At 40.7% G+C, this 25,561-nt stretch overlaps 2 protein-coding genes across 5 annotated transcripts in view; one reads left to right on the forward strand and one right to left on the reverse strand.

Moving 5' to 3' along the window:
• Positions 1 to 27: 27 nt before the first annotated feature.
• On the forward strand, positions 28 to 17,645 carry AP3M1 (adaptor related protein complex 3 subunit mu 1). The gene is made up of 9 exons (XM_074296779.1): positions 28 to 163; positions 6,648 to 6,923; positions 7,395 to 7,566; positions 11,385 to 11,522; positions 12,231 to 12,316; positions 12,730 to 12,863; positions 13,664 to 13,871; positions 15,059 to 15,203; positions 15,607 to 17,645. Exons 2-9 carry the CDS (start codon positions 6,651 to 6,653, stop codon positions 15,705 to 15,707), a joined length of 1,257 nt encoding a protein of 418 aa, XP_074152880.1. The 5' UTR covers positions 28 to 163; positions 6,648 to 6,650; the 3' UTR covers positions 15,708 to 17,645.
• A 3,095-nt stretch (positions 17,646 to 20,740) lies between these two features.
• Positions 20,741 to 25,561, reverse strand: part of VCL (vinculin) — a 108,758-nt gene continuing 103,937 nt past the window's right edge. For all 4 annotated transcript variants that reach the window (XM_074296777.1, XM_074296774.1, XM_074296778.1 and 1 more), the window contains 3 exons: positions 24,209 to 24,412; positions 23,770 to 23,874; positions 20,741 to 23,074 (listed from right to left, as the gene is read on the reverse strand). In XM_074296777.1, the coding sequence (XP_074152878.1) occupies positions 22,928 to 23,074; positions 23,770 to 23,874; positions 24,209 to 24,412 (456 nt within the window). In that variant the 3' untranslated portion in view covers positions 20,741 to 22,927. The remainder of the gene's footprint in view (positions 23,075 to 23,769; positions 23,875 to 24,208; positions 24,413 to 25,561) is intronic.

Raw genomic sequence — 25,561 nt, forward strand, 5'->3', positions numbered from 1 at the left:
AACCGAGCGCAGCGGTGTGAAGCTGTCTCTCAGGCAGTGAGGGAGACAGCCGGATCTGCGAGGACCTCCCCCGCCGCCCCTCCCCCGCTGTCGCAGCCTCTGAACCGGCGGCCTCCTTCCGGATCGGGTCGGGCCCTGAGCTCGGGCCGCCCGGCTCCTCGGGGTAAGTGAGGTGGCCCGGAGGGTCGGCGGCCGGGATTGGGGCCACGCGGCGGCGGGTGGTCGTAGAGTCGGGGACGGCGCCCCTCTCGCTGACTCGCCAGTCAGCGCCCGCGGAGAAGGGCGGGGCGGCTCCGCGGGTAAGGGCCGCGCCCCGGGAAGGCGAGGTGAGAGGGTCCGCTCCTCCGGGCCAGCGGCGGGACCTTGTCGGACTCCGGCTGATTGACGTGGCCTGCGGGCCGGCCCGGGGACGTGCCCCCTGCTACTTCAGTGTCTCGATAAAGGCCACCTGCAGGGTCTTTTATCATAAGCGTCTCCTGTATGCCGGCTCTGTGCTGACGAAGTCAGCGGGCTGCGGGGCTATCGTGCTAGCTGATCTTGTCGCCCTCGTTATCATCTCCATGCCAGTGAGCATTTCCGCGGGGCTTTACCGAGCCACCGCCACGGGTGGTGGGCACTCCTCTCCCCCTCTTTTTGCAAACAAAACAAAAAGCAAAATCGTCTTACTCCGAGTCTCGGGAGGATTTGAACTTGGAGCCTGTGCCAGGGCGCTCTTCCCTGCGTCTCCTCTAGGCTCGCTTCCGTAGGTGTGACGGTACTTGAGGACGGGAAGGGTTATCCGTGCCCAGCAGAAAGGACGCCAGCCCTCGGAAGGACTTGGGCTCCTGGGGTGTCTGGTTGACATGTGAAACGGGCGGAGCCCTGGCTGGCTGGAGCCTAGGTTCCCTGCAGAGGGGCTCTGTCCCTGCCGGGAATGAGGGCAGCCCTAGGGAGCTGACCAGATGCCCTTCCAGATAAGCTTTCCTTGAATTTTCCCTTCTCCTTCCTAAGATCTCACGTAGATTTCGGAACCCATTCTTCTGCTCAAAAATTTGCCTGTGAAGTAAAAGTTGAGCCTCTCCCTCCCCCACCCCCCACCCATAGAGGTCTATCCTTCCCCACCCCCACCCAGACACGATGGACAATCTGACATCACCCATGTATCCAGAGACTCCTGCGCTTTTTTGGGGGGGAGGTATCCTAATATGGCTTAACCCAACCATACTCACTGAACATTCCAGTAGCCATTTAACTTGGTCTTTTTTTTTTTTTTTTTGAGATGAGCATTCTTTTCTTTATTTTGATAATAGCTTTATTTCAAAATACATGCAAAGATAGTTTTCAACATTCACCTTTTCAACTTTGTGTTGACATTCTTTTTTTTCTTCCTTTGCCCCAACCCCCTCCTCTAAACAGCAAGTAATCCAATATAGGTTAAATATGTGCAGTTCTAAAGTTATTTTCACGTTTATCTTACTGCACAAGAAAAATCAGATCAAAAAGGGAAAAACTGAGAAAGGAGAAAAGTAAGCAAGGAAATGAGAACAAAAGTGAAAATACCATGATATGATCCACATTCGGACCCTACAAGCTCTCTCTGCATGCAGCTGGTTCTCTTCATCACAGGTTGATTGGAATTGGTCTGAATCACCTAATTATTGAAAAGAGCCAGGTCCATCAGAGTTGAACATCATATAATCTTGTTTTTCTCTTGGTTCTATTCACTTACTTAGCATCAGATCATGTAAGTCTCTCCAGGACTTTCTGAAATCATCCTGTTTATCGTTCCTTATAGAACAAAATTCCATAACATTCATATGCCATAAGTTATTCAGCCATTCCACAACTGATGGGCATCCACTCAGTTTCCAGTTCCTTGCCACTACAAAGACACTTGCATTCTTACAACTATACTTTTGTTTAAGGCTGTTTCTGGGACCTGAAAAATTCTCCCCTATTTTTTTCACAGTTTTTTTTTTCACAATTTAATTCCTGTCTTTTAAAAACATTTCCCTTAAAAACATATTTTCACTTCTATAAATACTAGAAGTATTATATATTCCCATTTTACAGTTGAACACATTGAGGCTCAGACAAATGAAGTGAGTTCCTCAGAGTCACAGTGCCAGAGCCAGGATGTGGCCCCCAATTTAAGTTACATCTGAGTATAGTGCTCTTTCAGTTATACCATAGTGTCTATTCTAGATGTCTGATACTATTTTATCTCCTTAATTGAAAATTCCTTGAAGCCTAGCTTTGTCATTATCTAAACTTCATATCTTCCTTTTTGTGTACATAGTGTTCTGCACTCAAGTGCTTAACATACTATATTTCTTGTAATATGAGGCAGGATCTGCTAGGTGCCCAGCAAACAGTATGAATAAACCCCATTAAGTGATTTCTAAGGGAGCCTTTGACGTTTGGATAGGATTTTATAACAATGGGAGGGGCTCATCTTGAGTAGAGAAGGAAAAGCCTGAGGATTGTGCCAATGTTGGTTCTCTTTGGAGGAGTGATTAGAATAGAAATTAGAAAGGTAAGATACCAGGAATGTTTCATGTCAGAAGGGCATACTAATAAGTGTCAGAATTAAAATTCAAAGCTGGGTCTTCTAAGTCCAGTGTTTTTATCTATTATTCCATGCTGGTGTTTCAAGCATGGGACAGCAGGCTATTTGACTTGCTTGGGGTCATATAGGTGACAATTGCTATGCTGATGTTTGAGTCAGGTCTTCTGTCTCCACATTTAGTGAATTTGAACTTTATTTTGTGGGAATTGAGAAACCATTGAAGTGAAATAGTTACAGTTGTGCTTGGGAAGATGAACCTGGTCTATGGGGAGACTGGTTTGGAGATTTAATTGAGAGGCTTAACACCTTGACCTTAAAAAGGGACAGCAGTTAGAATACAAAAGAACTAAGTGACATCACTAGAGAATTTTAAAAATCTTTTTGTTGATGTTTTATTATAATAGGATAGAGAGGTACAAAGGGAAATGTATACACCTAAAAATCGAAACATTGAAACAAAAAACACAGTTGTACATCTTTATAATTTACCATTTGTGATACCATAGTATCAACATTGTCTCTTGTGACTAACTAGAGTTTTGTTGCCATTTTTTTCATCATTCTTATGCTTGTAGCCAAATGGATATATTTCTTTGGGTAGCTTTTTTTTGGGAACTCATCTGAATATCCTGAAAGAGCTACATCCTTCATATTTTTTTTACAGCTCAGTAATGTGTCATGTCATCTTGTTCACTATACTTAATGCAAAAGCTCTCCTTTGCCACAAGATTATTACAGTTTCTGATTTATAAATATGCACTGTTCATTTTTTTCCTCCCATAAAATTTGGATGACTTGTCCTAGATATTAAAGTTAGTAAAGATCAAAGATGGAATTCAAATTCAGATTCCAAGTTCAACATTATTTCCAAGAATAAAAATTATAAGTATTCCATCAGGTTCACATAACTTATGAACTGTTAGCAAATAATGTTTGTGAAAATTGGTATTTAAACTCTCAGATACTATAAATGGGAGCTCTTTTTTATGATACTATAAAACGTAAGTATGAAAAGTTAAGCTCTTGGGGAGCCCATGAAGGAAGGGATTGATAGAGAAGCTTGAGGAAATTAGGTGAATTGATAAGCAGAACATTTTCCCTTCTGAATGGGATATTCAGTGTCACTTAATGTGAAAGAGAACTGCCTGGAAAAATGAGTAAAAAAACCTAGATTTCACTTTTGTAGATAGTTGAGGTTTAAGACCTGCTATTTCCATTAAGTGATACTAATTCAGTACTTCAAGAATTTTTTTTTCTGTCATGTGTTTACTCCCATTTACCAATTCAGAGTATAAGCTCTCACTCCTTATTGTACCATATTCATAAGTTTCTGTAGCTGAAAAAAATTCATCCTGTACCAGCTTTCTTGAGGTGATCCACTCCAAACTTGGCTAGGTTTACTTTCAGATGGTCATATAACCCATTGTCTTGCCTCAAACCTTTCTAGCCTAGTAATACCTGCCAAAACTACTGTTACCAATAGTCCTCAAGAGCCCTGACTTAAGGGATCAGAGAAGGTTTAGAGGAGCCTCGGTCTCCATAAGAGTATTTATTTATTATGTAGACCAGAAGAAAAATCAACTGAGTGAAAAGTGGCCAGTTACCACAGACATTCTTCGCTGTGGCCATTTTACTGTAAGATTTATAGCAAGTCTCTTTTACTGATGTTCAGGTGATTTTGAACCTAACTTGTGGTGTTCATTAGGGTTTTGTTTTGTTTTGTTTTTTTAATATATATTCTTTCATAGGAATTATGTTTGCAAAATCTGACATGGGATACCTGCTTAATCCCTTGACATAAACCAAACAGTGGTCTTCACATGAATCCATGCTTCTTATACCGAAGTGTGCACTAAAGAAACTCTGGAGTTTCTCAGTTTAGGGTCAGATCTCTATCATCTCTCTTAGTTTAATCTTGTGAAGGAATTCCTTGCTGGAAAATCTTCCTAACATAAAAGCTGTTTTCATTGGCATTTGTTCAGGGTTTCTGCAGAGTACAATGCAGCCAACAGTGCAGATTTATCACTGTTATCTTTAATACTAAGTTTAAAGTATCATTCTTATGATTCTCAACTGTTTAGTATAAAAGGCAAATCTGAACTTCTCTGAGCCTCAGAGGGGTTTATTTTTTTCCAGTCACATTAGGATCAAAGAAACTTGGATGTACTTCAGTATTCAACATACTGTGGGGAAGGGGAGGTGTGTCTTTCCTTTAAGACAGAGGTTCTTGAGGCAGCTAGGTGGCACAGTGCATAGAGCACCAGCCCTAAAATCAGGAGGACCTGAGTTCAAATATGGGCTCAGACACCTAATACTTCCTAGCTGGGCAAGTTACTTACCCTCAATTACCTCAGGGGGAAAGAAAGACAGAGGCTCTTTACACACACACACACACACACCTTTTTATTTGCAAGATATATGCATGGGGAATTTTTCAGCATTGACAGTTGCAAAATCTTTTGTTCCAACTTTTCCTCTCCTTCCCCCCATCCCCTCCCCCAGATGGCAGGTTGACCAATACAAGTTAAATATAAGACAGATGTTCTTAACCTATGGTCTTTTGACCTCCAAAGAGTCCATTATAGACTTCAGGAGTCTATGAATATAGATGGATGGGAGGGGAAGAGAAACCTTTATTTTCATTAATATAAGATTGAAATTCAGCTTTTGCTTCAATTAAAAAGACATTCTGAGAAAAATTGCATAGGTGTCACCATTCTGCCTAAGGAATCCACAATAGAGAAGAGGTTTAAGAATTTTTGCTCTGTATTTTTCTGGGTCCTCATTTAATCTACCCAGTATATCTGCTATAAGGAATATCTAGAACTCATTTTCTGTAGAGAATCTCCTTCCATTTGGTCTCTGGCAAATATATTTGCAAGCTGTCTGTTTCATACCTGACTTGATATTAATAATCAATGAGTTGTTAAAGTCATCTCATATGACATCTTGCAAGGAATCTTGTGTAGTTTTAAAATATGTATGAGGTAAATTACTTTGGGCCTTTTTTTTAATCTGCAAAATGAAGAATTTGGACAAGAGACGGTCCAAAAATCCTTTCCAACTTGATTCTGTGGCTTAATATCAAGTGATTTTATAAATTTTATCTTTCACATATGTTTTTCATCAAGAATATTTGTTTTAAAGAAATAAAAAAGTAGAATAATCTTCAGCCAAGGTTTGTACAAGATTTTCCTCAAAGAAAAACAAAATATGAACCATATATCTTTTATTCTTGATAGAAACTCTTAATTGATTAGTTCCTGCATTAAGCCCTCATATATTCTAGAGCCACTCTAGTATTTTGACACCCAAACAGAAATGTGAGACTATCTGAAAGTAAGTCTAAGAGACAAATCCTCTGATTGGATCAAGAGGAAAATTTTAGCAGGCAGTTTATATTAATCTCTTCCATTCAACAAACTTTGATGGAGTCAGTTTACCTATTGTTCTTAATGGGTAAGCCTTCTAAACTATTAGTTGCAATTATACTTCTGTGTTAACATCCCATGATCACTGAAGCTGTGATTAATCATAGTTGAGTGTTACTTGATTAGTTACTTATGTATGCTAGGCATTTCAAGAGAAATCATAGCAAAATGAATAGAGTCAGAGTCCGTGTTCTATCTCTGAAATATACTGAGTGTCGTCGTCCCCCCCCTCCGAAAACTGAAGACAATAAGATGCAGAACTAGCCAATCTTTAGATACAGAAATTTGCCAGCCTTCATTGGTACTTTTTCACGAGGAGTTCCCTCTGCAGTATAATAATAAAGAACAAAGTGATATTGTTTCAACACTATAGAATATATGTGAATAATTTTATTCTACTTATTGAAGCTTCAGGACTAGGATAGAACCATAATGTCCTTCCTAGTATTAATATGTTGTGATTTAATGTTCAGTAATGATTGAATTGTTGGCCCATTCTAAAGACTTCCCTGAGAATTTCAAATGGTTTCCAGTATAGATAATTTGATATAAAATAACTGGACAAGATATAAGTCTGTATAATAATGGGATTTTTCAACTAGAAAAAGGAAAGTAAGTCCTTAGTAAATATCATTTAATGAGAAGAATTTTAAACCTTCCTTCTCCAGAACATGATCCACAGTCTGTTCCTAATAAACTGTTCCGGGGACATCTTCCTGGAGAAACATTGGAAAAGTGTCGTGAGTCAGTCTGTCTGTGACTATTTTTTTGAAGCCCAAGAGAAAGCTGCTGATGTTGAGAATGTGCCACCCGTCATCTCAACACCTCATCACTACCTCATCAGCATCTACAGAGACAAACTCTTCTTTGTGTCTGTCATCCAGACAGAAGTGCCACCACTCTTTGTCATTGAGTTTCTGCATCGAGTCGCAGATACCTTTCAGGTTGGTTATTTTTAAGAATTTTACAGACACAGTATAAAAACACCTAAGTGTTGGTAGTGTTCTTAAGCTATTAAGCCTCTGCTCTAGAGCCTTATTTAATCTGAACTGGTAGACAAGATCCTCACCAAGAGCTCTCTATACCAGGGGAATCACAGGTCAAGGCCTTAACCCTCTTGTCTATTTAAGGAGTACAGCAAGTATGTGTGCTTTTTTATTCTCACTTCCCACTTACCCCCCCAGAATAATTGTTGTTTATGTGTTAGGCTTTGCTTATATAAAAAGTTATTTCAGTATAGTTTGTGAGATTAAATGAAAATTGTCTGGAAAATACTACAGAAATATTAATAGTGATGAGAACAGTACAAGAATTATAACTTGTACTTTATATTACATGTTTTAGAATTTGTGTTCATTAAGATATGTTTGTCTAGCAGAAGTAAAAATGAATTTGTTTTCCCTCATACATTTTAGGACTACTTTGGAGAATGTTCAGAGGCCGCAATTAAGGATAATGTGGTCATAGTATATGAGCTCTTAGAAGAAATGTTAGACAATGGGTTTCCTTTGGCAACTGAATCTAATATCTTGAAAGAACTGATTAAACCACCCACAATTCTGCGCTCTGTTGTTAATTCCATAACAGGTATGCAAAGTACTCTATTTTATATAATGAAAAGACTGTTTTATTTTAAAAAAAAAATCCAACAGTATTAAAAGCTAAGTCTTTTTATTGACAAAAATCATGTCTCGGTATATAACAACAAGTGTGAATATCTTTTTAGAGACAGTGGTTAATAGTGGTGCTGTATTGACTCAACAAATAGTTTAGTTCAGCATCAAAATAAGTCCTTGTATTCAAGGGTTTACCTTCCTGTTTATCAGATATTTTGGTATTTTTTGAAAATTAGAATGCTTTTGATTCTAGTTTGTTCCAGTATTACGCTATTACTGTTGATACCTTATTACAGTTCTTAGACAGGGATTTGTATTCGTTAAAATAATTTGCATTTGCTTTCCTTGATACCCTATTATATGTATTTATTTAGAACTACTTTGCAGAAACTTCAGAAGCTAGATTTAAGGATAACATGGGTCATAATGTCTGACTTCTTAGAAATGTTAGATAATGCATTTCTACCTAGGTAGCACAGAAGTTAGAACTCTGGACCTGGAATCTGGAAGACCTGTGTTTAAATATTCCCTGGACAATTCACTTAACCTCTTTCTGCCTCAACTGTAAAGTGGGAATAATAATAGCACCTTCCTCTCAGGGAGACTAAATGAAATAATATTTATAAAACAGTTAGCATACTGTCTGCACATAATAGGTTCTTAATATTTCCTTCATTTGTATAAAAAACAGACATTCTAAACTCATGTAACCACATTATGTACTCACTACACTACTAAATGAGCCTATCTTTGACATTGTAGTACACTATAGTTGGTACTCAGTGTTTTGTCTATTCAAAAGTTATAATAAGGAATGAGTAGGAAAATCATTCCATTCCTGAGATCCCTAATATTGGAAGCTTTTACATCTGATTAGTTTAACTCTTGTTTGTGGGCAAAGATAGTTATATTCATTTGGAATATTTTCAAAAAGGTTTTGAAATCTAGATACCTCTAAAAGGATTTCATTAATCAGCACATGTCATATTGACTATGCTAAACAGCTGTGAGAGCCCTTAAAAAAAAATATTCTTGGCACCCTGGACTAAAATTATTATTTTTAAAAATCTGGGCCTGATCAGTCAACAGATATTTTTCAGTAACCCACTATATCCATGGCATTGGATTTGCGTCAACAAAGGAGTTTAAGGTTTAATCTCTTCCTAAAGGAGTTTCAAATTAATAGGCAAGACATAAACATATTACAATTAATTAGCAACACAGGATCTTTTAAAAATACAAAACTGCAATAGGATAAACAAATGGAAAAAAAAAAAGCATTTGTTATGTGCTGCTAAGCTTTATTGTTTTTCCTTCCTTCTTGAAGAGGCCCATGACATGCAAGCGAATTAGATTTAAGTGGGGGGGAGGGGCTGGGCAAGATCCTGCAGAGACATCTGGGTTCAGTGGCCAGATATTGATCAGGACAAATGGAGATGTCCTGGATGGATCATATATTTGAAAACATATCCATATCCATTTGTATATGCATATGTATGTAACATAGATCAACACAAATAAAAATTAAATTTAAAAAGGGAGCTTATATTCTGGTAACATAAAAACATCTTCGGGAGAGAAATATCTCCAGTTTCTCATTTTTACTACATGACCAACCTACTTGCTTTTTCTAGAGTAATTTCACTAATTATCATGGAACATATGTATTGATTAGTAAGTTCTGTGACCAGCTTAATACTCTCATTGGCTGTTCCCCTTGGATTATTTGTAATGTCAATTATTCTGAGATTTTGTTGTTCATTTTCATATCATCACTAATTGCATGTAATATGTAGCATGGGCAGCTAGGTGACACAGTGGACAGAGCGCCAGGCCCAGAGTCAGGAAGGCTCATTTTCCTGAATTTAGATACTTAATAGCTGTATGATCCTGAGCAAGTCACTTTACCCTATTTGCCTCAGTTTGCTCATCTGTGAAATGAACTTTAGAACAAAATAGCAAATCACTCCTGTTTCTTTGTCAAGAAAATCCCAAATCAGGTCACAGAATCAGCTAATAACTAGAATGACTCAAAACAAACAACTTGGTAGAATGAACAGTTTGGAAATCATTGAAAGGAGAGATGTGTCTGTGTGTCTGTATCTGTGTATTCTAGATGTCATCCAGCACCATTTCTGATGCTCCCTCAGGAGAGGCTGAGGGCTAGTGATCAGTTATGAAGCAAAAGGGGATGATAAACAAGGATAAAAGAAGAAGTAGAGAGGCAGCTAGGTGGCGCGGTAGATAGAACACCAGCCCTGAATTCCAGAGGACCAGAGTCAAATGTGGTCTCAGACACTTAACACTTCCTAGCTGTGTGACCCTGGGCAAGTCACTTAACCCCAGCCTCAGGGGGAAAAAAAAAAGAAGTAGAAAGAAAAGGCATGAACACAAATGATACAGAGCAAGAACGCTGAAGTGCTTTGTTGACTGTGAGGCTAAGAAGAAATTCAGTAACAAATTACAAATAGTTATATATTGTTTCTTGAATGTCACTTGTTTTCAAGTAACTGAACATTAAGTAATTCATATCAAAAAGGTGTGTTCTGGTATTTGAGCTTGTTTTGCATAGCAACCCTTTCCTACTATTCCCAACTTATTTCTGGTTTGGCTGACTGACATTAGGCTGGATGTGAACTAGCTAGATTTATTAGCTTTAGTTACAATTTACAGCTCCTGAATATATACAGAAATCATCACTACTCAAGAGACTACAAATGTCCGTAACTTTAAAAAAGAAAAAGAAAAACATACTTCAAATTCCAAGTCACCTAGTGATTAAATGTCACATCGCCAGCAATAACAATACTTCAAACTGTCCAGATTGTTGTTGGGTTTCAGTCATTTCATCATGTCCAACTCTTCCTGACCTCATTTGTGGTGTTCTTGGCAAAGATCCTGGAATGGTTTGCTATTTCCTTTTCCAGCTCATTGATGAGGAAACTGAGGCAAACTTGCCCAGGATCACATAGATATAAGTGTCTGAGACCAGATTTAAAGACAAGGAGTCTTCCTGCCTCCAGGCCTGGACCACTCAACTTGCTATATCACAAGGACTAAGGGCTTTAAAGCACTTATGACTGAGATTGACTTAGAATGTCTGTTAGTGAAACCATTGATTTCAACTCCCATTTTGTAGGTGAATTAATTCAGCTGAGGTGACACACTTTGTGCCACAGAAACAGCTCCACTCCAGGTCTCTTGATTCCTAATCCTCTTCCCATTCCACCTCACTGCCTCTATTGAAGGATAGCTGCATCCCTACCCTCCTGGGGTGGGATTTGGGGGTGGCAAAAGAATGTTATTCCTTTTTTGACCTTGCCTAGGGGCTTGCCTGCATTTCTGATGGTTTTGGCCTTAGTACCAAAGAAACTATTTATTACTTGATTCTCAGTGAAGATACTCTTTATAGAAAGTACTGAAACAACCAGCCCCTTCTTCTGGCCATGACGGTAGGCTGAAGTTTTGTTTAACCTGGAATCAGGTTAGGGTACTGTTTACACTCAGGAAGCAGGAGATAAAGCAATACAACCTAGTTTGGCAGAGAACAGAGGACTACATGGCCTGTTTCTGCTCAAAATTGAATGATTTTAATGAATGTTTTTTAACAATCATCCTTACCTCCCCTTATTTCTTCCCCAGATCATAGGTGGGTGCACATAGACATACATAACCGAGAATAAACATGGAAGTATATATTCTAATAATAGTTTATTGTGAATTAAACTAAAGAAAGTTTTTTGGGTGACCATTTTGTGCAAGTCTTTTTAACCTTCTCCCGATTTCCAGGCAGCAGTAATGTTGGGGACACACTCCCCACAGGACAACTTTCCAACATCCCATGGCGTCGTGCAGGTGTGAAATATACAAATAATGAAGCTTATTTTGATGTGATTGAAGAAATAGATGCAATTATAGATAAATCTGGTAAGTGCCTCTGTTGGGAAAATAAAATCGTTTATAAAAGTGGAATGTAGAGTTGAGTTGCCCCAGGCTATCTGGTACAAGGCATTGCCCCCTATTGTAATGATTTTTTTTTTTAATCCATTCTTATTTTGTTAGAATTTTACTTCTATTTTATTGACCCATTAGTTAAAAGCTAATTGAGTGACTACCTTATATCCTTTTTAGCTCTAATATGATCCTATTCCTCCCTATTCTCCCTATTGTTTCCTGAGCTCTCTCTTCTACATTTCTCAGATTAATTTTTTAAGGGTAACTTATTATGATACCTTCATGCTTCACGACTATTGGCTTCATGAGATGATAGAAGAACTACAGTTCTTCTATCTAGCCTATTCTGTCAAGAGATTGGATCTGAAAATAATGTCTAACCCCTATATAGAACAGCTCTACAAAATTGTTTGATGTAAACTACAATGATAGGTATGGCATTCTTCAGAAATATTACCCTCCGAGACAAAATTGGGAAGAGGCCATGGCTTTCAGGAAACTGAAGCATGTAATGGATCTTCTTTTCATTGATCTGTTTATTGAGATGTGAAGCTTTCATGGAGCCTGACACCCAGAAAGGGTATCTGCAGTTACTCTAGATACAGTGACCGTCCCAGCATAGACCCAAATTCAAAGGATCTTAGCAAAACTGTGCTGTTTAGTCTGTTTCCCTTGCTTTAGGTTCCACAGTCTTTGCAGAAATTCAAGGGGTCATTGATGCTTGCATTAAACTTTCTGGAATGCCTGATCTCTCCCTTTCTTTCATGGTAAGTTTTATTTTCCTTATCCAAAATGGTATCCTTGGCAAGCACTCCTAATGTACCCAGAATGACCGTGTAAAATGAAAAATAGTGAAAGAGGTTCCCTGATCCTGGTCCTGGTCCTGACAGCAGTAATTACAAATGTTACCTCACTGCATAATTCTGGAGCAGCAGCTGGTTGCTAGGCCTTTGAGGAAAAGGTTCTGGGAATCTAGAAATAGTTGAAGCTGGCTATGCAGCCCCACAAGATTTTTTTTAAAATGTCATTTCCATTATATAATAATAATAATAATAATAATTTTGCTTTACTTATTAAAGATATTTAACATTTTGAATTTCTTAAAACTAATAAGATGTGTCCTTGTATTTTCAATTTGTAAGAATTAATGGATATAAATATCTTTTTGTTTTTCTTGTAGAACCCAAGACTTCTAGATGATGTCAGTTTCCACCCCTGCATTCGTTTTAAACGCTGGGAATCAGAAAGAGTCTTGTCATTTATTCCTCCAGATGGAAACTTTCGACTCATTTCCTACCGTGTCAGCTCACAAAAGTATGTTGTTTAAACAGGGATTATATGTATGCTGATTTGCCTGAGTTGAACTCATTTTTGTTTCAGTCTGCTAGTGATATTTTGTCTTAAAAGATTCCTTTTACCCATTGTCTTGAGTAAGCAAGCTGCAAGGAAAAAAAAAAAAAAAAAACAACCCAGGAAGATGAGTTCATCAAAAAGCAAGGGAAGATAGGCCTTTGGAAAGATCTCTAGATGAGCATCAGCATTTCTAACTGTACAACAGGCAAAGGGAGATCTTGGGTCTTTCCTGGTATATTAGTGTCCTTTCCTATTCTGTGGGCTAAGAGCAACATGAATGATTCTCTCAGATGGCCCCGAAGAGACTTTTATGAACAAACTTCACAGCATTTTTCTCTGTGCCAAGTTTGAGTTTAAATATTTTGAGATAAGGTTTATAATTTGTTCAGTGATTCTTCCTCTGAAAGTAGCAGAATATACCTGAGAAACATCAGAACAGAGCTGCATTTGCAGGGATTTTCCTGTTACATTTAGAATTCTAAAGACTAAGTAGGGAATTGACATGTCCTTCAACTTGGGAGTGAGGGAGAGGTAGGGCTGAATTGTCCCACTTTGCCCTTTGCTCTTATCTCCCAGTATGGTGCCTGGCAAGGCAATACAAGAGCAGCTTGTCATTCTAACAATCCCATTTCATAGATGAGGAAATCAAGGATCTGGGAGTTAAACAGTCCTGTAGTGGATCATAGAAGAGGGTCTCGTACATGTATATTCATGTATCTACATAATCCCTTTTCCCCCATCCCCCATCTTCACAACTCTAGTTTAGTGGCAATTCCTGTGTATGTGAAACACAACATCAGCTTCAAGGAGAACAGCTCTTGTGGTAGATTCGATATTACAATTGGACCAAAGCAGAACATGGGGAAGACTGTTGAAGGCATCACAGTGACTGTTCACATGCCCAAAGTGGTATTGAACATGAACTTAACTCCTACACAAGGCAGCTATACATTTGATCCTGTCACCAAGGTAAGGAGCTCCTTTTAGAGTTCAGCCACAGCCAAGAGTGACTGTACAGTCAGTTATTTTCTATGGGCAGGGTATTTTTCCAAACTAATTGTTCATTAAGATGAGTTCTTTTGGCCACTGTGTGAGCTGAGAATGCCCACACAAGCTTCCAAGTAGAAAAGAAGTTCTTGTCTGACAGGATTATATTCCTACAGGAATGCTTGCTTTGTTTATTCTGTGGGGTACTTTTGCTTGAATTTGTAACCAGTTTCAAAGTCGGTAATATCTACTGATCTGATCATGGAGTTATAACAAAATTATTAACAGAGTGGAGAGAAAACATTGGTCATTGTTAGCAAGCTTCAACTTGAACTTTATTCTTTTATTTGTTGCTGAAAAGTCACTTAGTAAATGTAAAGGAGAAATAGGAATGTAACTGTCCTCTTCCATGAGATTCCTTATAATTTCATTTTTTCACTAAATGATACTCTGGCTACAACAGCCACCATAACTTAGAAATGCAAATATGCCCCTTTCCAGAAAGATATAAGAAAGCAAATACACTATTTCTCCTTTAAGGCCAGAGTATACATTGTGCTATGTGGCTGCTTGGTAGAAAGGGCAGAGGTGCAGCCAAGCTTTATTAAGAAGCAGAGCTGGTCATTAGACAGAGTGCCTGGACTACCTGGAACACCATTGGACTCCACAGATTTCCCCCATTCATTAGATTAAAATAATGAATGTGAAAGCAGCACTTTTAAAGCATAAAAATCCTCTGTAAACAATAATGATGTATATCTTATTAGTAGTCTCTTGTATCAATTTCTGCAGAATGTGCATTTTTTCCCCTCTAAGATATAAAGCCCCTTTCATATGAGTAACAGGAAATATAAAAATGATTCATTGTTCTGTTATTTATGAGGCATCTGGTCCTTCACTGAACTGCCATGCTTAGATAAGAATGAAGTAGGAGGACCTTAAAGCTCACAGATGCCATTTTCTTTATTGTATAGAAGAGTAAAGTAGCCCACAGGCCTGAGGACTTCTAGCTGCTTGGGACAGAGCCAGGCCTAGAATCCAGGTTTCCTGAGATGTAGTCCAGGTCTCCATCCCTTGTTATACAGAAGAGGCTTCTGGCAACATTACTTTGACTTCAAAATATCTCTCACTGATGCATGTATTTTGTACTTTGGTTTTTATTTAATAAGGTGTTGACATGGGATATTGGGAAAATTACCCCCCAGAAGCTTCCAAGTCTTAAAGGATTGGTGAATTTACAGTCTGGAGCCCCCAAACCAGAAGAAAACCCTAGCCTCAACATTCAGTTCAAGATTCAGCAGCTTGCTATTTCAGGTCAGGATATAACATGGAATTATTCTGTGTTTGTGGGAAGTGAGAGGTGCTGAGATGGCTATCTCCAGAAAAAATCACAATTCAATTTTTCTATAAGTTAAACTGCACACTACAATTTTTCAGGTACCACGGAAAAGTAGCAACCCTCTCTCCTCATGAGCAAGGCAGTTTTTCTTTGGAGGATTAAATTAACAAATAATGTCTTTAAATCCTTTGTGAATGACTAGTAAATGTCCAGCTGGAGCTGCATCATTTCTGTGGAGCAGGGGGGCATGTGCAGTTTGTTTAGTTAAACCTCTAAAACTATGATTTAGCATTTATTACATCACTGCAATTTTTTGCAAGGGGAAACCATGATGTGACAGCTAATTTTCTTTCCCTTTCCTTCTTCCTCTTTACACAGGCTTGAAAGTAAATCGCCTTGACATGTATGGAGAGAAATATAAGCCATTTAAAGGAGTCAAATATATCACGAAAGCTGGAAAATTTCAAGTGAGGACATGAGAAGAGGCCATAAATCCCACAAGATCAGTGTCTGTTTTCCAAGTGTCATTACAATCTGCTGCTTAGTGACTTAGGTTGCTGTTAGGTACCAGTTGGGTGGGAAGTACTCATTATTTACAGCATTTGTATAGAGCACCTTCTTTAAAAAGGTAGCTTAGTGGTTGGAATAGATTTCTTAAGTGGCTTTAAGCTAAGGAACTCTTTTCTAATGACTTAACTGATTTTTAAACTTGTCATTAAGGAATGTTTCGGAACCAACAAGCAAACAGCGCTTGTTTCCATGCACAGAATAATTTGGAGGCTACACTCAGCAGAGCAAAGGCAGACGGCGGTCATCCCCAGACCTCCCTGTCTTCTGGCTCTGACCTTGGCCGACAGGAGGCAGGAGAATTCCAGGGCAGTAGCCAGACTCTGTTGTCACGTGATAGCTGTAGCCAAATGTTGTCCTCACTGATCTTGATCGTCCCCAAACAGTTTACAGCAGACTGCCTCTTCAAGTGTTTGCCTTACTCAGCTTTTCACTTGTGCCATTAAGCAAGCATGGTAGCAAAGCCCCTTCCCATACAACCCTGGTGGGGAGCACAACTGCTTCATTTTCACAATACTGGGTTTTATATTTTTATAAAGGAAATTTTTATGTAAAGCTCAAAGTTTAATTTCCAGGAACCTTGCTGCAGTAAATGCCACCTGAATTATGGGCCACAGATTCAGCACTTAGCACAGTAGAAATCATTTCTATTAAAGGGGACAGATGCTTTAGTGAGAACACAAGGAAACACTACTTAAAAAGCAAGCACAAAATTTTGAGCTTCTGAACAAACTAATAACTAAAAACTAAATGGCAACAGAGAACTCAAATTGTCACATTTTTCACTGGTGATATTTCATCATGTCTTATCCGAACTGCCCTTTGATCAGAGTTAACCTTGAATGCCTCACATCCACAGAAAGCCATGTCCACCACATCAAGTTCTTTCTTTAAAATATGGAAATTATCATGGAAGAAGTTATACTTCTTTATCATATTTATTTAACATGTTTTGCTGAGATTAAAAAACGTCTTTGTGTAATATCACACATGGGTTGATATCTCAGACTGCTAAAGATAATACAATTTCATCCGATAACTAGAGTTTGAAAGACCCGACTGTAAGTGGTTTTGTTTTACTAAATATGAAGGGAAGAGGGTTTTGGGGGTTATGGTCTCCCTGCTTGTTTTTCACATGTTGCCAGTCAAACTCACCTTGGATTCTTTCTCCTCTCAGTCCCATCAGGTACAGTCTAATCTTTTTAATAGTACTTTTGTCATTCAACAACTAGGGATAAGAGTTGACTCAGAACTTTCTCCACCATTCAGCAACACATAGCTATTTCACCTTATCTTCAGGACTCTTTGGGGACACATTCATTCATATTACCAACCTGACTTTTAATCCCAAAATAGACAGATAGCTAGAAAAAGAATTGGCCCAGGAATGCTAGTTCAAACTTAACTCATCTTTATAGTTCATTTAAATTTCTAGGGTGATCACAGTACTGCCAAACCATAATTATCTGCTTGCCATGTCTAAGATTACCTCAATTCAATGGCCTCTTCAATCTTTTCTATCCCGTGATCCTTCAGCCTTCTTTCCATCCCTTGTCAGAGTCCCAAAACTAGACTGTCTTCTTCCATTAGAATCCTCCATTCCAACATCTTCTGTAACTTGGAGCTAGGCATTTTTCTTCCTCTTATGTTTCTTGCATAGAATCCTGTGGTATGCAAGCAGTTTCCTTGCTTCTAGAAGATCCTTTTGCCAGGCTTCTCCCTGGTAAACTTTTTTCTCTTTTTTTTCAATAATTGTATTATTTGGTAGAATTAGAGAAACTCTTGGGTGGATCTGATTCCTACATATCTTGCCAGCACTGGCTGTGCTATTAATAAAGAGATGAAAGCAATGAGATGACCGTGCAGACTGATTCTATTGATTGAACTCTCACATGTTCGAGGCTTCAGGGCTGGCTTTGCTCTAAGCATGATTACATTTCACATTTATTCTTCAGAAGAGCTGTCAAACTGAACTCACATCTCCTCCTGCCCCATTCTTATTAGCCAGTACCAGTTCTGGACATGTCAACAGCTATGCATATTACAGCTCCTGAAAACAAGTGTCACCTTTCTCAACACAGATATTTGAGTAACAGAAGGTAATTAAAGCCACTCTTTCCACAAAACAAAGCCCCTGTTCAGAACTTTATAATAGCACTTACATTTCTAAAGTACCCAGTTCAAACTAAGACCAAAAATATTCCATTTCCTGATACTGTCAAAGAGTGTGCCTTGGGAACAAATCATAGATTGGCTCTCTATACTTATAAAATTAACTATAAAATTTATAAAATTATTTTTTTTCTAACAAGGATTTCAACAGATTACACAGCTCTCCAACTTCCTAGAAAGGAGCTGTTGTCCAGGTTTTCTGGACAGACAATTCCAATTAGGTTGGCTTAGCAAAGCAACAAAATCACACTTCCAGCCCAAAGAAAATCAAAAGATCTCCTTTCTTCCTTCATTGAGCAGAATTGGTGACATCAAAATCACAGAATTAGAAATAAATGGAAGGTGCCTCCAAGATCTTCTTGTCCAATCCCCTCACCCAGAGTTTGGAAAAGGCCAGATGCAGGATCATCCTGGAAGTTCACAGAGGGCTGGCTTTCTCCTACTGATTTAAAAGGAACTGAGAATTTCTCAAAGTAGCCTACATATCCTAGAGGTTGTCAGAGGTCAGCCCTACCAAGTCCAGAAGCAATGCATAATAGAGGCAAATTGACCTCTTAGATACTGCAGATTCTGTGGGAATATGCCTCTGGAGACCAAAAGAGACAGGCTAGATTAAAAAGAGAGGGGGAGGATGGTATGTACCAAAGGTGTATAGGTGTAGGAAAAAATCACAGGACATAAAACATTAGATGGTTAAGCAAGGGGAATAAATAGGATAAACTCATAGGTAAAATCAAATTTGCAGACAACCTAAAGCTAAAAGGGCTACCTAACACTGGACATATTCAGGAATCCAAAAACATCTTGACAGGCTTGACTAATAGTCTAAATGGAATAAAGTAAAAGTCAATAGGGAGAAATTAATCATTGGGTACAAAAAGTCAGTTTCACAACTACAACATAAGGTATGGCTAGCAATTTTTAAGATCTCTGGTGAGTGTTTTTTGGCATCCAAAAAAAAAAAAAAAAATGCAGTTAAGGGCTTCATTAATCAAACAGCTAACTACCAGGAAGACAGTGAGGACCCTGCGGTATTTGGTCTCTGGGCTGCAGTGTCCTGTGTTCCTGCAGTTTCTCTCAGATCATCCATTTAAGGATGCCTGGGCTAACTCATATCTCATCCTCTAGGCTTCTGCCCTTCTCCCCTCTTACTCAGTTCTTTTTTTTATGTGTTGTCTTCCGTCCTTTGAAGTCATGCTCTGTGAGGGTAGGGACTTGCTTTTTGTATTTGTATTTGCTGAGCTTGATTTACTGACTGGACGATGTTTACATCACTGTCCAGAGGAGGGCAGCCATGACCCATGAAGAGCCTTGAATCTATGTAATAAAAGATAAGCTGAAGAAATTTAGTCCTTTTCCTGGAGGAGGGCAGGAGGGACTAGAAGAGAGACGACATACCTTCCTGAGTCCCTGAGAGCTAGGGCAGGTCAGGGATCCTTGAAGGCAGGTAGTAGGTGCCAGGTACAACCAACAACTACCTCACTCAGATCTTAATGGAGACAGTCCAATACTGTGTACCCAGCTGTTTGTTAGTTCTTGGGAATACTGCTTACCTTTGGATGCTAATGGAAACAACCCAATACTCAACCCTAGAAATTCAGGAGAGCAGTGCCTCCCCCTCCCTCCCAAACCACTAGCCCTACTTCCCTGGGCCTACAGCCAGCAAGAAGGGTATCGCCGTAAAGAAGACAGTCATCTTCATACACCACCAACCCCAACAAACTGCACAATGGGCAGGTGGCCCAAGAGCCCCAGGAATGGCAGCCAGTCCAAGATCATACATAGGTCCTGCTCCCAGCCCACCTCCACAGCTAATAATCTAGAAGCAAATCCTCTCACCATATCCAACTGCCACCTACAAAGCAGGCAAGACAGTAATGTGCCAGGCAGGTAAAACCGACACAACTCTATTGAGCACTTCTGCAGATTGTGACAGAAGATAGTCCAGGGCTATGAAGTCAAAGCCTTGGGAAGAGTAGTGCTCCCCAGACCACCAGTGGCTCCTCTTTCAGGAAGGGGCCAGGTGATCCCTTGTGGGATGTTACAGAAGTGGAAGTCCCTTTGGGATATGGGTTGGACTAGATGTGTTGTTTCCTTCCAACTCACTGAAATCCTGGATATGATTATTTCTGGTTCATGAAAAAACAGGTGTAATACTGCAGTTTGGAAAGCCGATATTTCATTCTTTTCATCTAAATCCTACAAGAGCCATATAAGTTGAATAGTACAAATATTACCCTCCCTGTTTTGTTTTACAAATAAAATAGGCTCCAATTGACTTTTGTTCACAGTTTGTAAGGCAGAACTGAAGCCCTAAATCCAGATCCTGCAGAAGGAATTCAGAAGTCTTTTACATGGAACCTGAGTCAACTGTCCATACAAACCCCTCATAAAAACTAGCAAAAGGGTAGGATTCCAAACCACCCAGACATTAAGTAGACTGGCTTTGCCAAATTCCCCCTGTTGCCAACCTCCATCATCTCCACTTCTAATACCTTAGGATTTTAACAATTTCAAGACCTTTCTAATCTACAAACAACCTTTTTTATGCTGGGCACTACGTAGGTATGAAGTGATTTTTTTTTTTTTTTTTTTTCTTAGCTCCAACCTTGCTTGACATGCTACTAGTTCCTTGACATATTGTGATAAATTGAATAAATTCAGATGTATTCTACAATATTAATACTTTATAGATCAACTAAATATATCTCCCCAAATGTCTGACTGGAAAATTACTACTGCTAAAATAATAATACACCATCTATTCAATCAGTTATTTATACAAATGCATTTTATTTATTTTTAAGAGAACAAAAGAGGTGGCAGAAAATATTTGCATATAACAAATCCTACTTTATAAACAGTCATTTTAGTGGTAACATTTTTAACCAATGTTCAGGGGATGTTTCTGAATATGCTTCACCAAATTCGGAACACTGGTGGTGAGAAAACCCTAACTGGCATAAAGTGTAGTGCAGTGTAGCTAGAACCCTGCAACTGAAATGGCAAACATGATTTCTCCTCTAATTTTTTTAAGCAATCTTTCTTTAATAAAAACAAAAGGTGATCTTTGGCATAGAGTCATTTTTAAAGGCATTAATATTGCATTTATATCACAAGCAACTAAAGAAATTATGGAAGTAGACTAGATAAATGACTTGAGGTCTCAACTCTTAAGATTCTATTGTTATCAATCAACATTTATTAAGCGCCTACTATGTGCCAGGCACTGTGCTAAGAATACTAAGTTAGTACTCTTAGGACCTCAGGAACATTCACCATTAGTTAAAAAGCAAAAAGAGGAAGCCTAAATGTACAGGACTAACTTAAGACTGATTTTACACATTCAATATTGGATCCAACCCAAGTGAAGAAAAACCAAGGGTTAAAGTTCTATCAGTCCTTTTCACCATCAGATTTTCTCTTATGTACCAGGCAGGTGTTTCGAGTACTCAGCAGGGATCTCAGCAAACAAATCACACGAGTAATAAATGAAATGTTACCCCCTTAGCTCCTTCAAACCACAGAGCAAGGTGGGGAGGGAGAAGGAGCTGACTCTTCATCCACACACTCACTCCCGCTATCTTCTCTGCCCTGCACTGAAGGCACCTCTTGACTTATTTCAGGTTTAGTCAGAGCAGTAATTTAAGTGTGTGAGACTCCCCTTGATAATTCGTGGGCAGCCTCCTTTACTGCCAGATCAGAAAATTCGAGTCTGTGGGTTCATCTCTCCTCAAGCCAGAGATGCCCCAGCAAGAGATGGCCCTCCTTTAGTACTGAGGCAAATAACAACTGTCAGACTGGGGCTGAGTTAGTTAGAAAAGAAGGATATTTCAAAGTTCCAGAAACAAAGAAGCACCTAAATATCCTCCAGATCCATCAAGAAGGGAGAAAAATTAGTGGAAAGAATATGATCAGGCCAAGCACTTGAATGCAGCATTTCATTAAGGCCTCAGCAAAGTCCTCTGGGGGGCATGTGACAAAGCATGCACTGTCTGGGGATGGCCCCACTGGACGACGCCCTGGCCGCTCTGCTCCCCAAACAGCAGAGACAGGAGCACCAGGACACACAGTGTTTAGTTGGGGAAACCCTACCCGAGCAAGTGGGTGGGCAGGCAGAGGCAAGAGCCCCGGGGGCTGCAAGGGCTTCTCTGGATAGCTGGGTCACTTAACAGCATGATTCATACCATCACATGTGATTCAATGATTTACTTAGAAGAGGAAAAAATCTTCAGGCTTGTGCTTTTGGAAACTAGCCAAGGAAAGGTGGAGGAAGAAGGTAATGACAGTAAGGCCATCCACCTGGGGCACTGCAGGGGCCCAGCTTTCCCTCCTACACAGAGCCAGCCCACATCCCAAGGGGCCTGGAGCCCTGCAGAAGGCAAAACAAGAGCACCTTAGGGCAGAAAGTGATCACCAGCAGTATACAGAGCAGCAAACACATTATCGAAGGCAGAGAGACGACTTCCTTCTTGGGGGCAGCCTGCTCAGCCCCCCTCAGTTCAGAGGGGAGAGCAAGTGAGTGTGGTACAGGAGTGGGCGTGGGGGGGGACAGTTAGGGGGAGGTTCCTATCCAGAAGCTGTCCAGGCAGGATGCAAGGGTAGTGTTCCATACGTGAATTCTGAGCTTATGTAAATAAAGTCCATGAGCCAAAGTCCTACTAGTTATAGGGAGAAGAGTGCATGAGGGTATTTGAGCAGAGAATACAGACTTTTTCTAGGGAGAGACATTACATACAGACTCCCAAAGCAAAGGAGAATATCAACATGTTTTACCATGGAAAGATGAAATGCAGATACCAAACCCTTTCTGGAGGAAACAGGCTGGGGTGTGGCCCTCACCTCCTGGAAGCAACCAGGGCCTCGGGCCACAGTCGGTCCTGCTGAGAGGAGTCTGCAAGCCGGCTGTGGGGGTCCTGGGATGGGAGGAGAGCTGGCAGGGGTGGCAGCTGTGCTGGAACTACTGGTACCAGGGAGTTTTTCGAACCCAGCGCAAAGTGAAACCGGCATCTGTTCGAATCTTAATTGAAGCTGCTTCCGCTTCTCTGACAGTCTCCTTTACAGACTGCATCAGGTTCTGGGCGTTGTGAACCAGCATTTCTGTGGCCTGGAGGAAAAGAGACATTCTTTAGTCAAGGGATATGCCTAGAGACACAAAGGCAGGCTAGCAACACAGTCTCATGGAGGTGGAGATGGAGACTGGGGGTCTCAGCCAGGCTGGTAGGGCCTGATCCCCTGAAGCACGGCCTCCATTCCCAGGGCTCACCAATGCCAGCTTTAGTGGGGTTAGCCTTACCCGACTTCCATAACCCAAGTGACCAGCAGCCTCAGCCACTCCCAGCCCATCCAGACATCATCACAGCTGCCCTTCCCTTGCTACACATTAGCGGGGCTCTCCCAAGATTGGCTCCAAGCCGTTTAATGAAGGCCCTTTTCTGAGCTGAGGAGCACTCAGGACTTTCATGGTCTGCCTTCCTATACAATGAATTATAAGAATTATAAGAAGATATCTTCTGACTAAGATCATAAGCTCCTTGGTGACCAAGTCTCCATGCCTTCCTATCTCCAGAACACCCAACCCAAGGCTCAGTCAGACACCAAGTTGTCACTCCATGAGGTCCCACGATGTTCTAATCTCTGAACATCTTTTTCTATATTAACTCCCTCACTCCTGGTCTGGGGTGGAAGCCAGAGCCTGCCCTGCTAAGCCTAGCCTCCCCAGTAGCAAAATGGCGACAGTCCGACACTGTCGCTGCAAAGCTCACCAGCAGCAGCCCCAAGGGAAGCCCTTGTCACGCTCACCTGCTCTGACTCCTCATCGCTGATGTTGGTTCGGCCCAGCATGGTGGCTTTGACGGTGGACAGGATTTTGAGCTGGGTGCTGATCGTTGGGATTCTCTCACACACCTGAAGAGAAAAAAGGGCCACAGGCTTGAACTGTTCAGTTGGCAGCCATATTTAAAAGGAATGAGTGTAATGACAGCTTAGGACTATTCCCATGCACTGACAACCCAACAGTAGAGGTTTCTGTCATTGGAAATCAGAGATTCTTGTTATTACAAACTATAATGCAAAAGAGCCCATGTTCCCCTCCCATGTCCCTTTACTCTGGGACACTTTCCATTTGATGAGAAATAGGCTTATTTCCACCCCTTGTTTGATAAGCTCATCATCTCCTCCCCTCCCTCCACCCCCAACTTCCCCTTCCCTCTGGTCTCTCTCTTCTCCGGGGGCCTCTCACCTGTAAGAGATTGGTTCGGATCCGTTTGTCAGTGCACTGCTTTGCCACCTCCTTGGCCAGCCGCGTCACCTCATCCGAGGCTTTGGCGATGTCCTTCGCACACTGGATCAGCGCCCGTTTGGTGCCGCTGCCGCCTCTCACCAGCCGGGACATCTCGGCCATCAGCAAGGCCATCCGCTTGGCTGCTGCAATGATGTCATTGCCCTAAGGAGAAGCACAAGCACTGAGTCAGGCGGGCCAGCAGCAGGACCCAGAGAGCAGAGTACTGGAGGAGAGAAGAGTGGTCGGCGGCCCAGGGACCAGAAGGAGAGAGCCACATGCACGCCACTGGGGAAATGGACCAACAAGATTAGTGAGACAGAGTCCTCTCCCAGCGCCAGCCAAGAGAGGAACCAGCTCCGCAGCTGAAAGAGAGTCCTGAGGGTTAGTGTGGTTCAGGGACGCCCCTGGAGGTGGTAAGCAGGCACATCAGCATCCTGGGTTAATTAGACGATGAATGAGCAGCTGATTAGGGGGCTTCACGCTGGGGCAAAGAGGAAGCAGGAGAGCTGACCAGAGGGGAAAACTACTGAGCATCCAGCCTCAAGTCCTATCAGCACCCACCCCCAGCCTGTACTGCGGACCCTCTCTTAGAGAACACAATTATGCACTCTCCTTGAAATGCTAGAAGTCCTAAAACTTCAAAGAACTCTGCACCTTCAATGGAGGGCATCCTGTATCAGGAAGGAAATTGCTTCCTGAACAGAGAATTGTATCTCTCACCCCACCACCTCCCATCTTTCTTGCCAGTCCGTGTCTTCAGGAGGTCAATAATCAATCCTACAGTTTCCATCACACACACACACACACACACACACACACACACACACACACCCAAAAAAAAAAAAAAAAAAAAAACTCAACCTTAACAAAATCAGATGAGAGATTCATCAGGAAGGCCAAATACACGAAGGAGTGAGAGTTAAAACAGGTCTTGAAATGACCTGAAAGATCACCTGCCATATGCCCAAAAAGAAACTACCCCATCCCCCCCACTCAACACGTAAAGGGATTCTTTAAAATCCAGTGGGACCCCAGAACAGGAAAAGTTAGGCTGGATTTCACCCAGGCATTCATTAAATGCTTTTAGATCCTCCTTAGTGATCTAAGATCGCTAAATAATAGAACGGTGAATTGGAAAAGCTAACACTGAAAATGCCATGGTCTAGTAATTTTCCCCTCAGTCTTCAAATTGGATTTTTTGTACCCAAGTCATGTCACTCCAAGGTCCTATGAGAGGAAGTACAATGTAAGAGGTCATAAGTGCTACTGTGCTACTGACCAACCTGACCATCTAAGCTAGAAAGGGGACTG

Source organism: Sminthopsis crassicaudata, chromosome 2 (assembly GCF_048593235.1).
Source record: "Sminthopsis crassicaudata isolate SCR6 chromosome 2, ASM4859323v1, whole genome shotgun sequence".
Lineage (NCBI taxonomy): Eukaryota > Metazoa > Chordata > Mammalia > Dasyuromorphia > Dasyuridae > Sminthopsis > Sminthopsis crassicaudata.

Excerpts from the sequence above, each read along its gene's own strand:
- AP3M1 (XM_074296779.1), top strand. The coding sequence starts at position 6,651 with ATGATCCACAGTCTGTTCCTAATAAACTGTTCCGGGGACATCTTCCTG. Across the intron at positions 7,567-11,384 it reads TGTTGTTAATTCCATAACAG|GCAGCAGTAATGTTGGGGAC; the intron begins GTATGCAAAGTA and ends CCCGATTTCCAG. Across the intron at positions 12,864-13,663 it reads TACCGTGTCAGCTCACAAAA|TTTAGTGGCAATTCCTGTGT; the intron begins GTATGTTGTTTA and ends TCACAACTCTAG.